This window comes from Hemitrygon akajei, chromosome 19 (assembly GCF_048418815.1).
Source record: "Hemitrygon akajei chromosome 19, sHemAka1.3, whole genome shotgun sequence".
NCBI lineage: Eukaryota > Metazoa > Chordata > Chondrichthyes > Myliobatiformes > Dasyatidae > Hemitrygon > Hemitrygon akajei.
Window position 1 is genome coordinate 71,569,502 of NC_133142.1, and position 16,364 is coordinate 71,585,865.

At 46.5% G+C, this 16,364-nt stretch overlaps 1 protein-coding gene across 7 annotated transcripts in view; it reads left to right on the plus strand.

Moving 5' to 3' along the window:
• The window catches only part of plxnb1b (plexin b1b), a 379,931-nt gene that overhangs the window by 249,583 nt on the left and 113,984 nt on the right, over nucleotides 1-16,364 (plus strand). For all 7 annotated transcript variants that reach the window (XM_073072817.1, XM_073072818.1, XM_073072811.1 and 4 more), the window contains 3 exons: nucleotides 11,485-11,641; nucleotides 12,879-12,987; nucleotides 14,000-14,108. In XM_073072817.1, the coding sequence (XP_072928918.1) occupies nucleotides 11,485-11,641; nucleotides 12,879-12,987; nucleotides 14,000-14,108 (375 nt within the window). The remainder of the gene's footprint in view (nucleotides 1-11,484; nucleotides 11,642-12,878; nucleotides 12,988-13,999; nucleotides 14,109-16,364) is intronic.

Here is a 16,364-nt window from a genome sequence, read left to right on the forward strand (position 1 = left end):
AAGTAAGTGAACAAATCTATGTCCATTACACAGAAAAGACTTCCCTGTGTATTCCTCCCATATATATATTCTCATTTGGGTGGAGAAAAAGGAGTGAATGAATGAATAAAAAAGAATAATTGAGTAATATAAACTCCACATCATAATAAGTATTTCTCGAGATAGGTATAGCACTGTCTATTTTTGCTTCTGTTTAGTTTATCAACATTTTTAAAGTTAGCCAAACCTTATGGCTCTTCTGGAGGGGGTGAGGGCTGTCTTCAGAAAACTCAGTGTCTTCCTGATATGCTTCTCTCGCCCTCCTCCCGTCCCCTGCTTTCTCAATTCTCTCACTATTTCCCAAGCAGAGCGGGATAACTGCTCAGCCGGGCTTTCTCCTGGTTTGATCACACTGACGGGCAACCCTCTGGCCTTCATGTCTGTAGTCGCCTCTTCCACTGTCTGATATTGTTTTATCCCGTCTTCATAAAACACTCACAGTTTAGCAGGGTACAGAGTTTGGAATCTTATCTTTCCTTGCTTTAATTCTCGCTTTACTTCAGAGTATTCTTTACGTCTCTGCAGGACCGCCGGAGGGGGTAATCTTGATTGAAATATATTAATTTCCCATCCAAAAACACCCTCTTCTTTCCCCAGGCCCTTCGTAGAATCTCTGCCTTGGTATTGTATCGAAGGAATCTAATTACTATTGAGCGTGGCTCATCTTCTCTATGTCCAGTAGGCTGCGGGGCGAGCGCACGATACGCCCTCAATTTCAAGCTCCATAGTCGGAGGGAAGCTCCAGCGCGTCCCGCAGCAACTTCCGTACAAACTCCATCATAGACAAACTTTCCGCTCTTTTGGGAACATTGTATATTGTAGTGATGTGCTACACGTCCGTGCTGTGAAGTTGGTACGGGGGCCAGGTTGCCGAGCCTTTCGCGTAGCCTGTCCAGGACTGCTGTGGGTTCTTCCTCTTGCCCTCTTGGGGCTGGTATGAACTCTCACGGGACGGCCAGGGGCGCGCCGTACACCAACTCGGACGACGAGGCGTGCAGATCCTCTTTGGGCGCTGTGCGAATTCCAAGCAGGACCCAGGGAAGCTCGTCCACCCAGTTAGGTCCTCTCAGGCGGGCCATGAGAGCCAACTTCAAGTGACGGTGGAAGCATTCCACCAGTCCATTCGACTGTGGGTGGTAGGCAGTTGTGTGGTGTAGCTGCGTTCCCAACAGGCTGACCACAGCCGACCACAGGCTGGAGGTGAACTGGGCACCTCTGTCAGAGGTAATGTGGGCCGGTACCCCGAAGCGTGCTACCCAGGTTGCGATTAGTGCTCGGGCACAGGAATCGGCAGATGTGTCGGTGAGCGGGACCGCCTCTGGCCACCTCGTGAACCGGTCTACCATAGTTAGGAGGTACCGTGCTCCTCGGGACACTGGTAGGGGGCCCACGATATCCACATGAATGTGGTCGAACCTCCGGTGGGTGGGTTCGAACTGCTGCGGCGGGGTTTTAGTGTGCCGCTGCACCTTGGCTGTTTGGCACTGCGTGCACGTTCTGGCCCATTCACTGATCTGTTTGCGAAGTCCGTGCCCGCTAACTTGCTGGAGACCAGCCGGACGGTTGTCCTGATAGATGGGTGCACCAAACCTTGTATGGAGTCAAAAACTCGCTGCCTCCAGGCTGTCGGGACGATGGGGCGAGGTTGGCCGGTAGCCACGTCGCACAGGAGGGTCCTATCACCTGGGCCTATGAGAAAGTCTTGCAGCTGCAAACCCGAGACTGCGGTCCTGTAGCTGGGCATCTTGTCGTCTGCCTGCTGCGTCTTCGCCAGCGCTGCATAATCCACCCCCAGGGACAGGGCCTGGACAGCTGGTCTGGAGAGTGCGTCCACCACGACGTTGTCCTTTCCCGAGACATGCTGGATGTCTGTCGTGTACTCGGAGATGTAGGACAGATGTCGCTGCAGGCGAGCTGACCAGGGATCGGACACCTTCGTGAACGCGAAGGTCAACAGTTTGTGGTCCGTGAACGTGGTGAACGGCCTGCCTTCTAAGAAGTACCTGAAATGCCGGATTGCCAGATACAGCGCCAACAGCTCCCGGTCGAAAGCACTGTACTTGAGTTCAGGTGGTCGTAGGTGCTTGCTGAAGAATGCCAGGGGTTGCCAGCGCCCCTCGATGAGCTGCTCCAGCACCCCACCGACTGCTGTGTCGGATGCGTCCACCGTGAGGGCTGTCGGAACGTCCGTTCTGGGGTGCACCAGCATCGCGGCATCTGCCAAGGCTTCCTTGGCTTTAACGAAAGCGGCCGCGGCCTCCTCGTCCCAAGTAATGTTCTTGCCTTTACCCGACATCAGGGTGTACAAAGGGTGCATGATACGGGCTGCTGAGGGGAGGAAATGGTGGTAGAAGTTCACCATACCAATGAACTCCTGCAGGCCTTTGACCATGTTGGGCCGGGCAAAGTGGCGGATCGCATCTACCTTGGCGGGCAGAGGTGTTGCCCGTCTTTGGTAATCCTGTGGCCCAGGAAGTCGATGGTATCGAGACCGAACTAGCATTTGGCCGGGTTAATCGTGAGGCCGAAATCACTCAGGCGGGAGTAGAGCTGGCAGAGGTGGGACAGATGCTCCTGGCGACAACTGCTGGCTATAAGGATGTCGTCCAAATAGATGAACGCAAAGTCCAGGTCACGCCCCACCACATCCATTAGCAGCTGGAACGTCTGTGCGGCATTCTTCAGGCCGAATGGCATTCGGAGGAACTCGAACAGGCAGAACGGGGTGATGAGTGCAGTTTTGGGGATGTCTTCAGGATGCACCGGGATTTGATGGTATCCCCGGACGAGGTCTACTTTGGAAAAGATTCTTGCCCCGTGCAGGTTTGCTGCAAAGTCCTGTATGTGCGGCACGGGGTAGCGGTCTGGAGTTGTAGCCTCGTTCAGTCTGCGGTAGTCGCCGCATGGTCTCTAACCCCCGGCTGCTCTGGGCACCATGTGCAGGGGGGAGGCCCATGGGCTGTCGGACCTCCGTACGATCCCCAATTCCTCCATCCTCTTGAACACCTCCTTTGCCAGGCAGAGCTTTTCCGGGGGGAGCTCTCGTGCGCGGACGTGGAGGAGTGGTCCCCGGGTCGGAATGTGGTGCTGTACCCTGTGGTGTGTCGGCCAGTAGCAGATGTATGTCCTTGGGCAGTAACTCTAGGAACGCTTGCTCGAACATGAGGCAGGGCTTGTGTCTGTCAGCCAGGGACAGCATCTCGTTCATCAATGCTGACGGCAGTCTGTCTCCCAAACCGTCCAGGTGAAGCAGGCGGGCACCTCGCTCACGCCGTGAGAGGCCAAAGGTCCCAATGAGCAGCGCTTTGAATGCTTCATATTTGCCTTCTTCCGGTGGTGACTGTATGAAATCCTCAACCTGGGCGGCCGTCTCCTGGTCAAGGGCACTCACCACGTGGTAGTAACGCGTGGAATCAGAGGATATCTGCCGAATCTGGAACCGGGCTTCTGCTTGGCTAAACCACGCGCGTGGTCACAGCGTCCAGAAAGTCAGCAGTTTTAGCGAAACTGCGTGAACAGATGAAGAGTCGGTCATCTTTGGTCCAAATCCCGTTTGGACCATCGGGGTCACCAATGTAGCGATGTACTACACACAGCGCTGAAATAACGACCCGCAGTCGGTAAGTCGTTTCAAGGCTAGTTTATTCAAACTTCGCGGCGCTGGCATTTAATCCCTAGCGCCCGCCCTTTCCAGGCGGAAATAACGTCAGAGGTGCATTACCAAAGTCTCCCCCCGCACGCTGGCTATTTGTGAGCAAGTTCGCCTGCGCAGAAAGTGGCTCGCCACAATATCCTGATATATTTCTGCTGTGATCTTCCCTCCTGGTTGAGCAGGAATGCTCACAAGCAGGCAAAGTGTCCTTGGAGCAAAAGTAAATAATCATCCATGGAGCCATAACTTTAAATCTTTGTCTTTCTCTCTCACATCTGCTCTGGGTACCGCACCCCCTCTTCTCTCTCTCTCTCACGTTAGCAGCTTGTTGATTTTGTTGATTTAATATTTTTACTTTCTTGTTGATTTAATATTTTTATTGCCTTACTTAGTATCTGTTCCACGTTTTGCACACAATGTTCCACCTTTTCAATTCGCCTCTCTGCCACCACTATTTTTTGACTGATGTTGGCAAGCTCTGAGTTGATATCATTTAGTTGCTGATTTATATCTTTTTGGAATCCTCGTATCTCTTCCAGAATTTTTATCATTTTTGCCGCTTCGCCTGAACAAGGCCGATCATCAGCCTCGCTACCAGGTGTTCGGGTAGGAGAGCCGCTTGCTGCACCCCTCTTGTCCACAGTCTCCACAGTGATGCTTTTTTTATCTCCTTTCTTTTTCCCCATTCTTGCCCCCCGTATCAATTCAGATTTTTCAAAAGATCTTGTATTTGATGGATTAATGGGGCAAAATATGCATTTTTCTGGAGGAGCTATTAACTTAAGCTGCCATTCTGGACGATGACGTCACCAGAACCTCAAACAGTTAGAATTCTAACGTGTATTATGGTCCGCTATCGCTCACAATTCGTTCAGGTAAGCCATTTCTGGCTAAGGTAGCCCTCAGAGCGGAGACTGTCTTTGCTGAGGTGGTTGGTATAACCTCCAGCTACTTCAAATGAGCATCCACAGCAATCAGAAACACGGAGTCCATGAATGGCCCAGCAAAGTCAATATGTACTCTTCGCCACGGTGAGGACGGCCATACCCACGAGTGTAACGGTGCCTGTGGGGGTGCATTTTGAACTTTATGGCATCCTGAACAACTTACGGCCAAGTCTTTAATTTCTACATATGGCCACCATATGTAGCTGCGGGTGAGACTCTTCATCTTGACTGTACCCAGGTGTCCTTCATGCTGATCCTCTAACACTCTGGTGCACAGTTTAGAGGGAACCACAACACGAGATCTACACACCGGCGTTTTTTGACATACCGACAGTTGGTCTCACTAAGAACTCTGGAAACATAGGGTCACCATTTTTCATAGACTTCCGTCAATGTTAGGTCATTCCTTGTTTCCCTTTGTATTTCAGAATTTGTTACAGGCAGCTAGTCCACCGATGAGGTGTGGAACACTTCTGCTGGGTTGCAGTGTGAAGACTTCTTCAGTTGCCAATTGTGGGAGATGTGGCAAGCGATCAGCATTGCTGTTGTTTCATAACCTTGAACTCTATGTCATGAGAGTCGGCTCCTAGGAACAGTGCCCGACATTGTAACCAGGTAGCTGTCATCACTGGAATTCCCTTCCTGGATGAAAATGGACACAAGGGGCAGGTGATCTGTCACTAACATAAACTTTTGTCCATAGAGGTATTGGTGGAACGTCTTTATTCCCCATACTAGACTAGGGCCCCTCAGTCAATCTGTGCATAGTTGTGTTCTGTGCTTGTTGATGTAATTGGGCATTCAGATCCATCTTTCATAATGTGTGACAAATGGCTCCAATGCCATAAGGGGACACATCACATGCCAGTCTGATGGGCAGGGATGGGTCATAATGGGTGAGCAGTTCATCAGATGTTACTAGTCTCTTTGTTTCCTTGAATGCTCTTTCACATCTTTGACCATTTCCACTTTGTTCCTGTCTGTAGTGCTGTGGTCAATGGGTGCACCACTGTTGCAATGTTTGGGAGAAACTGATGGAAGTAGTTTGCAAGGCCCAAGTATAACCTGAGTTGTGATACATTTTCAGGTTTGGGCACCTGTAGTACTGATTCAGTCTTCTCTCGTGACTTATGTATGTCATGCTTGTCAATGAAATGTCCACAATATGAGATTTAGTTCTTGAGAAACTCAAATTTCTCTCTCTTTGCAAACAGACCATAGAGCTTTTAGAGCTTTGATTGTGTGCTAGTCTAGTTGGATTTTTCTCACCTATTCACACCTGAAAGGTGCTGGCCCTCCACTTTTCACCACATAAAGCTCCAAATGCAGTGTTTGCCCTCCATACGTCACCTTCACTTTCACTTTGTCTTTGGGGGATCTTTTTTGCCTGTGTAGGTCTTTAGCATCACTGAGGTCCTCTCTGATGGTATGTCAGAAAACAGTCTGTTGTAGTCAGTGTCTGAAACTGTAGACAAAGCTGACCCTGTATCCAGCACCATTTTCAGTTTTACCTGAGACGCATCTATAACTGATCTGTTGTCTGGTTCTGTTTTATGGGTTTGCTTAGCTTTGTGTTTGAGACTTCTCATTTGGTTGTGATTTTTGTCTGCCTTGCACACTGTCCACATGACCTTGCCTGTAACACTTCCTGCAGACTTTTTTGAACCAACAAGCACTTGCATTGTGGGAGGATTGGCCACATTGATAACATTTTTGGCTTTTTGCACCATTCAGGGAAAATTTTGTTCATTTCACATTCCAACCTTTTCTGTAGTTCTTTGCTGCAGTGTCTAACGATATTGCAATGGCCTGTTCTACAAGCCTGTCCCTTAATGCATCAGAAAGACTATTTGTAATGTCACTGTACTGGGAAAAGCTGTGCAGTTCCGCAATGCATTCAGGAAGGCTTTCGTCTTTCGACTTGTTCCTTTTGTAAAATCTAAATCTCTCAGCTAATACCAACAGCTTAGGGCTCACATGATTTTGTAAAATTGTAACAATTTTGTCAAACATCTTGTTTGCTGGCTTTTCAGGGGTTACTAAGTTAAGACCATAAGATATAGGAGCAAAAGTAGGCCATTCTGCCCATTAAGTCTGTTCCGCCATTCAATCATGGGCTGATCCAATTCTTCCAGTCATCCCCACTCCCCTGCCTTCACCCCATACCCTTTGATGCCCTGGTTAATCAAGAACCTATCTATCTCTGCCTTAAATGCACCCAATGACTTGGCCTCCACAGCCGCTCATGCCAACAAAGACAACAGATTCACCACCCCCTGACTAAAGTAATTTCTCCACATCTGTATTCTAAAATGACATCCTTCAATCTTGAACTTGTGCTCTCTTGTCCTGGTCTCCTGTACAATGGGAAATAACTTTGCCATATCTAATTTGTTATGGCCTTTTAACATCTGGAATGTTTCTAGGAGATCCCTTCATTCTCCTGAACTCCAGGGATTACAACACAAGAGCTGCCTTTCATTCCTGGAATCATTCTCGTGAATCTCCTCTGAATCCTCTCCAATGTCAACATATCCTTTCTAATATAAGGAGCCCAACTACACACAATACTCCAGGTGTGGTCTCACGAGTGCCTTATAGAGCCTCAACATCACATCCCTGCTCTTATATTCTGCACCTCTAGAAATGAATGCCAACATTGGATTTGCCTTCTTCACCACCGACTCAACCTGGAGGTTAACCTTTAAGATATACTGCACAAAAATCCCCAAGTCTCATTGTATCTCTTGCATTCTGATTTCTCTCCCCATTCAAATAATAAAACATAGAACATGGAATAGTACAGCACATTACAGGCCCTTCAGCCCACAATGTTGTGCCGACCTTCAAACCCTGCCTCCCATATAACCCCCCACCTTAAATTCCTCCATATACCTGTCTAGTAGTCTCTTAAACTTCACTAGTGTATCTGCTTCCACCACTGACTCAGGCAGTGCATTCCACGCACCAACCACTCTCTGAGTGAAAAACCTTCCTCTAATATCCCCCTTGAACTTCCCACCCCTTACCTTAAAGCCATGTCCTCTTGTACTGAGCAGTGGTGCCCTGGGGAAGAGGCGCTGGCTGTCCACTCTGTCTATTCCTCTTAATATCTTGTACACCTCTATCATGTCTCCTCTCATCCTTCTTCTCTCCAAAGAGTAAAGCCCTAGCTCCCTTAATCTCTGATCATAATCCATACTCTGTAAACCAGGCAGCATCCTGGTAAATCTCCTCTGTACCCTTTCCAATGCTTCTACATCCTTCCTATAGTGAAGTGACCAGAACTGGACACAGTACTCCAAATGTGACCTAACTAGAGTTTTATACAGCTGCATCATTACATCGCGACTCTTAAACTCTATCCCTTGACTTATGAAAGTTAACACCCCATAAGTTTTCTTAACTACCCTATCTACCTGTGAGGCAACTTTCAGGGATCTGTGGACATGTACCCCCAGATCCCTCTGCTCCTCCACACTACCAAGTATCCTGCCATTTACTTTGCAGTCTACCTTGGAGTTTGTCCTTCCAAAGTGTACCACCTCACACTTCTCCGGGTTGAACTCCATCTGCCACTTCTCAGCCCACTTCTGCATCCTATCAATGTCTCTCTGCAATCTTTGACAATCCTCTACACTATCTACAACACCACCAACCTTTGTGTCGTCTGCAAACTTGCCAACCCACCCTTCTACCCCGACATCCAGGTCATTAATAAAAATCACAAAAAGTAGAGGTCCCAGAACAGATCTTTGTGGGACACCACTAGTCACAACCCTCCAATCTGAATGTACTCCCTCCACCACGACCCTCTGCCTTCTGCAGGCAAGCCAATTCTGAATCCACCTGGCCAAACTACCCTGGATCCCATGCCTTCTGACTTTCTGAATAAGCCTACCATGTGGAACCTTGTCAAATGCCTTACTAAAATCCGTGTAGATCACATCCACTGCACTACCCTCATCTATATGCCTGGTCACCTCCTTAAAGAACTCTATCAGGCTTGTTAGGCACGATCTGCCCTTCACAAAGCCATGCTGACTGTCCCTGATCAGACCATGATTCTCTAAATGCCCATAGATCCTATCTCTAAGAATCTGTTCCAACAGCTTTCCCACCACAGATGTAAGGCTCACTGGTCTATAATTACCTGGACTATCCCTACTACCTTTTTTGAACAAGGGGACAACATTCGCCTCCCTCCAATCCTCCGGTACCATTCCCGTGGACAACGAGGACATAAAGATCCTAGCCAGAGGTTCAGCAATCTCTTCCCTTGCCTCGTGGAACAACCTGGGGAATATTCCTTCAGGCCCCGGGGACTTATCCGTCCTAATGTATTTTAACAACTCCAACACCTCCTCTCCCATAATATCAACATGCTCCAGAACATCAACCTCACTCATATTGTCCTCAACGTCATCAAGTTCCCTCTCATTGGTGAATACCGAAGAGAAGTATTCATTGAAGACCTTGCTCACTTCCACAGCCTCCAGGCACATCTTCCCACTTTTATCTCTATTCGGTCCTACCTTCACTCCTGTCATCCTTTTGTTCTTCACATAATTGAAGAATGCCTTGGGGTTTTCCTTTACCCTACTCACCAAGGGCTTCTCATGCCCCCTTCTTGCTCTTCTCAGCCCCTTCTTAAGCTCCTTTCTTGCTACCCTATATTCCTCAATAGACCCATCTGATCCTTGCTTCCTAAACCTCATGTATGTTGCCTTCTTCCACCTGACCAGATTTTCCACTTCACTTGTCACCCATGGTTCCTTCACCCTACCATTCTTTATCTTCCTCACCGGGACAAATTTATCCCTAACATCCTGCAAGATATCCCTAAACATCGACCACATGTCCATAGTACATTTCCCTGCAAAAACATCATCCTAATTCACACCCACAAGTTCTAGCCTTATAGCCTCATAATTTGTCCTTCCCCAATTAAATATTTTCTTGTCCTCTCTGATTCTATTCTTTTCCATGATAATGCTAGAGGTCAGGGAGCGGTGGTCACTGTCCCCCAGATGCTCACCCACTGACAGATCTGTGACCTGACCCAGTTCATTACCTAATACTAGATCTAGGTAATCTAAATAATGGTCTGCCCATTTATTTCTTCCAGCAAAGTGCATAACCATACACTTTCTAACATTATATTTCCTTTGTCACTTCTTTGCCCATTCCACTAAACTATCTTAGTCTCTTTGCAGGCTGTTTTTTTCCTCAACACTACCCACCCCTCCACCTATCTTTGTATCATCAACAAATTCAGCCACAAATCCATTAATCCCATAGTCCAAATCATTGACATACATCGTAAAAAGCAGCGGTCCCAACACCACCCCCTGTGGAAATCCACTGGTAACTGGCAGCCAGCCAGAATAGGATCCCTTTCTTCCCATTCTCTTTTTCTGCCGATCAACCAATGAAGTTGCATAAAAGATTGTATATTCTCGGGCCCATTAAGCTAACAATTGTAGGAGCTTTCTTTTGCTCCTCCACGTTGTTCGGCTAGAATACAGTTTAGCTCTCTCATTATATGACTCCCAACCTTCATTAACACTATTGAATTTATCAACATCCCAACCGAAGACATCGCCACGTTATTTTCACTTTAAATTCAGCACCTCTTTCACTGTTACACGTTCATTTGTTAGCATCTGTGACGGCTTTCCCGTGCTGTTTAACTCTTGCTGTTTCATCCCCTACCTGTCGGTGCAGTTGGTGACATTCAGGTTTGTACTTGTCACTAATTTGCTGTGTCTGCACAACTACATGTCAATGAAATAATAATGCATGCAGAAGGTGGCTTTAATTGGTGTATTCACATTGTAGAGAGAGAACAATATCCATGTGCAGACAGCAATGCATTCACAGACGGGGGGCAGGGGGGCAGTCCTGACTCTAAAAGAAATAGATCCATACATTACAAACATCCCTTTAGAACAGAGATGAGAAATTTCTTTAGTCAGAGGGTGGTGAATCTGTGGAATTCATTGCCACAGACAGCTGTGGAGGCAAGTCATTGGGTGTATTTAAAGTGGAAACTGATAGGTTCTTGATTATTTAGCATGTCAAAGGTTATGGGGAGAAGACAGGAGAAGGAAAAGTAATCAGCCATGAAGGAACAGTGGAGCAGTCTCGATGGGCTGAATGGCCTAATCTGCTCCACTGACGTATGGTTTTGATTTCTTGAATTGCAAGATTTCTCTATTGTTTTCTTTTTGATATGAATGTTTTCTGTTTGGAAACAAATTGTGTTAAACCAATTTTTCTTCCCTATTACAGTAACTTGTAAAAAAGTTCCAATTGTACAGAATCTATAATCAAGGCTAGAGTTTAAATCATTTTTCAAATAGGGCAGGTCATGTATCACAGATGCAGTGGATATGATATATTAATTTTGTTTCTCCTCTAAAATCAGTTCCCAATTTATCCAGTTTCCAATATCATTCAGGAAAACCCCTGCACCCTACATGTATTACCACACACTACAAATGTAGTCAGTGCCTGTCCCAGCAGGTGAAGTCGGTTCCAGTGGACTGGGTGGATGAGATCACTAGTGAGATCCAGTGGCCAGGAAGGCAGGTCTGCAGTGCTTCATGGAGAGCCAAGGGCATGGTGAGGCACAGAAGGCAAACAAGGAGCTCTCCGGTTGTGATGACCATTCGTAGTACTGGAGTAGGGTTTCTGAGGTCGAGAGACTGGAACTGCCCCAGTGCAACGGCTTTCCCACTTCAAAAGTTGTCCTGCACAGGTTCCTCATCATTGTCAAAGTCGATGGACAACAAAGGCTGTCTTATAAACCTCCAAGTTGACCTTCTTTTGTCCTGTTTCCAGGTCTTTGTAAGTGTTGCTGACTTACCCCTTCTTGCTGAGGACGAGTTCTACACCTGTCAGTTTGAGGATTATTCCAGTCCGGCCACCATTACTGAGAATGGTGTCGTTTGCTGGTCCCCAAAGCCCCAGAATCTTCCACCAACAAAAGCAGGAGCAGGTAGGTACTTGTCAGGAGGAAGGAATTTTCATGGAATTCCTGGATTTAGGGAATACAGTCCAGAAGGCTAATCACAGCATTTTTCCATGTTAATCTGCTGAGATGTTAAAAAAATTCAAGGTTTATATATTCATGAGAAGTTCCACAAGAATGATATGCATTGTTGTATGTCATAAGGGTTGTGTTTTAATAGCACGTGAGATTTTGAAGGAACTTACAGGCATCTGTTTTGATAAGTGCAAGGTTAGTAGGTAAAGTGGATAAACTTTGGCTCCGTGCAGTAAGCAACTTGTTTTCACAATGTGGCTAGAAATGGTATCCAGTAGACACAGATCCACAGACATTAATATTTCATGAATAGTTCCAGAAAGTGACCCAATTTTAGGGATACAGAAAGATAGAATTCAACTAGATCTCCATCTCTGTGTCAAAATCCAGGTCTGATGGATCAACAATAGGAGGAAATACCACCATCTTGTGAATTCTAGATAGCCCCTGTACTGTGTGGCCAATGAGGTTTCTGTTAAGTGTAATCTCTGAAGAAGAAATGCGGCCAAGCTTTCAGAAACTGCATTGGAATTCTGATTAAATCATCTGCTTTAGATATACAGCCCCCTCGAGTCACAGTGCCCAGCCACCGCTCATTCAACCCTAGCCTAATTACAGCATAACAAACAATTTACCCACTAACTGCCTTTGGAATGTGGGAGGAAACCGGAGCATCTGGAGAGAACCCAAGCATTCTATGGCGAAGATGTACAGACTCCTTACTGATGAGATTGGAATTGAACTTCGAACTTTGACACCCAGAGCTGTAACAGCGACACTAACCTCTGTGCTACTGGGGTATCGATAGTGGTATTGGTTAAAATAAATTCTTACCTGCTGTCCCTCAGAATAATGCTCTTTATTTGGGAAAACAGTTAAACATCCCATTGGAAAGGCAATGTCACCTCTAGCATGGAGCTCTCTTGCATTCAAATATTGATGCAGGTATTGTACTCAGACTCTTGGTTAGACTTAAACACATGGGTGTTAGAAATGAACCACAGCTGGTGTCAGAAGATGATCTGACTAGGCAAATGGTTGGATGTGGTCTCTACTACCAGAAGCCAAGCTTGTATCCATAGTTCTGGCTGCCCTTGGGTGGGATTTGTGGAGTTTCTTGTCCTGGTTTCCAGTGAATGTGCCCAGTGGGAGAACAGCTCTAAATTTCAACTTCTGATTTCCTCTCCAGATCACGTGACAGTCAATTTGCAAATCATGTTCTTCAACATCACGCTGACAACAGCAGAATTCACATTCTATGACTGTGGTGCAGTGCAGGAGATCTCCAGGAATTCCCCGTAAGTATGTGGAATCCTTTTAAACAGAGGAGAGCAAATTCAAGGCAAACACGAGGAAATCTGCAGATGCTGGAAATTCAAACGACACACACAAAATGCTTGTGGAACGCAGCAGGCCAGGCAGCATCTATAGGGAGAAGCTCTTAAATCTCTTACTGTCTTACTTTCAGTTAGTCCTGACGAAGGGTCTCGGCCTGAAACGTCGACAGCTCTTCTCCCTATAGATGCTGCCTGGCCTGCTGTGTTCCACCCGCATTTTGTGTGTGAGAGCAAATTCAATATCAGTTAATGAAGAGCAAGTAGACTGCCCATACTGGAAATCTAAAGATAAAGCCATAAAGGCTGGAAGCATTCCACAGATCAGGCAGCATCTGTGGAAAGAGAACGGAGTCTGGTTAGAGGAAAAACGTGCAAACTCCACATGGTCAGCACCAGAGATCAAGATAGAAGCAGAACAACTAGAACTTTGAGACAGCAGGTTGTAAGTCTTTAGCCTTCTTGACCCCACAGACAGTGGATACTCAATCCTTGAATGTGTCTATATATCTCTGTTAAAATGGGGACAAGGGGTGAGGCACAATGAACAGTTATGAAGACCACATTATCTGATGTTCTTCTTCTTCTTATCCTATCACTCCTACTGGGGCATAGGCTGTCAGCATAGCTCTCTAGGGTCCTCTGTCCTGGGCCTGTAGAAGGTTGATCGACTCTGTGTCTTCTGCTTTCACCACCTGACTTCTAGGTGAAGATTCTTCTCCCAGGGATGAGGTCTTTGGAACTTCATTTGGCATTTCGATAGCTCTGAGTTTTTACAGGGTGGGGTTTCTAGCCTCGTGCTCACACCTCCTCCTCTTGCAGCTGGGCTAGGATCATTTATGGCAGACTTTGATTCTGATGTTACTCTATACAATGTTATCAGCCTTTTAACACTTGTAATCCTTTCAGCTTCTTACATCTCTGTGTCAAGGTCCATTGTTTCTAACTTGTGCTTCTCTCCGCACCGTTTCTGCAGGTGTCGAGGCTGTGTGCGTAGTCGATGGGGCTGTAACTGGTGTGTGCTTCAGCACTATTGTACCCACAACACCACCTGTGAGGATGCGGTGATCATTTTTAATGAGAACGTAAGTGCCAAGGTTGGATGGACATTCTCCTGTTTTAGAGATCGGCTTAGTGGAGTGAGTTTTGGAAGGAGAGCTGGACGCAAATGCCTCTTGGAGGGTTTCTCTCAATTAATTCAGATTAGGATAATCCCAGGTTCCACCTGTCACCTCAACCTTACTCAGAATCATGTTTCTGATCAGTCTGGTTTAGAAATTTGTTGTTTTGTGCCAACAGATGCACAGTGCAATGTAAAATGTTACTATTCAGTTAAAAGAGGGGTAGTGAGGTAGTGTTCCTGAGTTCATGGACCATTCAGAAATCTGATGGCAGAGGGGAAAAAGCTGTTTCTAAAACATTGAGTGTGTGTCTTTAGACTTGTGTACCTTCTCCCTTATGGTAGGAGTGAGAAGGGGGCATGTCCCAGACAGTGAGGGTCCTTAATGATAGATCCTGACTTACACCAATGACTGCCCATGTCAGTAGTCCCTGGCCTTTCCCCACATCTTCACCTTCTCACCCCCTAATATCTTCAAGCACCTTTTCAGGAGGGTGAGGAACCTGCCAATCAGCTGACTCAGTGTTGAACGACTTCTTCGGAAAACCATGTAATGGCTGTTTAAGGGCAAGGTTAATCTCATCTGAGATGGTCAGGCAGCCTTGAAGTCCACATCTGCATGGTTGCAGGAGGGAGCTAATTCACTCCGGAATCTTCCATCTGTGCATTTGAAGAGTGGAACAGTGAGAATTTGTGAGGGCAAGGAGATTTTCTGAACTCAACAGTGATAGTTGCCTCTTAAAATGGATGGGCTTCGCTTGGAAAGGGAGAGCAGAGATTTATCAGAATGTCAGAGTAGTGAGCAAAGACTGAGCATATACATGGCGAAGATGAGATGGTGGGGGCCAGGGATTTGGAAGTTGTCAAAATGATAGGAGACACACAAGGTGTCTTAGATGTCGGTGGGAAGGGACTGGTCTGTGGTCGGGGGGGAGGGGGTGGCTACGGGATATAATCAAGGTATGAGGAGTTTTGTTTTGGGCCAAGAGCAGTCAGAAACAGTTCTGATGCAGGGTTTCAGTTCTACCTCCTTCTACCCAGACACCCACCCACCCAAAGATGCTGCTTGACCCACTGAGTTCCTCTGGATGGCTGTTTGTTGCTCCATCACAGTGTTACTTGGCCTGGTTGGGCATACGAAGGTTGAGTGGTAGAGGAGGAAGCGGAATTACTAAGTGAAGTAAATAAATCAGCTTGTGTCAAACGGATTGGCAGGATAATTCCTGGTGAATTTTGCTCGATTGTTCAGTGTCTGATCCACCAGTGGTTGTGTTGTGGTGGTTCACGTTGGTAACTCCTCATCCTGGGCAGGAACTAATCACATGGTGGATTGAGCAGTCCACTCTTCTTGCTGCGTTTTAAACTTTAAGTGCTTTAGAGATCAGAATTTGGTTTGCTTAACTGCTTAGTCACAGATGAGTGGGAGGTTACCCTGAGGTAGGAACTCACTGATAAGCAAGACTGCACTCCAGAAGTTAGAATTCCACAGTTTGACCATATATGTTTCTCCTGGGTCATATTACCAACTGCATCCTGGGTACTCCGATTGCACAGCTTGATTGAGGAAGTCTACTCCGGAATGATTGGTCAGTGTGGGAGATCAAGCTTCTCAAAATATGTTGAATAGTCAACAAATAAGAACCATATTTAAAAGTTTGCTGTCTGTGTGTTTAAAGAGCAAACACGAGGAAATCTGCAGATGCTGGAAATTCAAACAACACACACAAAATGCTGGTGGAACACAGCAGGCCAGGCAGCATCTATAGGGAGAAGGGTCTCGGCCCGAAATGTCGACATTGCTTCTCCTTATAGATGCTGCCTGGTCTGCTGTGTTCCACCAGCATTTTGTGTGTTGTCTGTGTGTTGTTGTTTTAATTGGTGAAGTAGTTTATTATGGTAGTGTGTATTGAGGTACAGTGAAAAATTTTGTTTTGCATGAAACTCAGATAATTTCATTGCAACAGTGCAGTGAGGTAATGCAAGGGATAACAATAACAATGCAGAATAAAATGTTACAGTTACAGAGAAAGTGCGTGCGCAGATAGGCAAGTTGTGAGATCCCATTGTGTGGTCGAGCCTATCTCATTGTAATAGGGAGCAATTTAATATCTGATAACGCTGGGATAGAAGCTGTCCTTGAGCCTGGTAGTACATGCTTTTGTATCTTCTACCTGATATTTTTGTTGTGTGTGGTGTGGTGGGGATTATGTTGACCACTCTA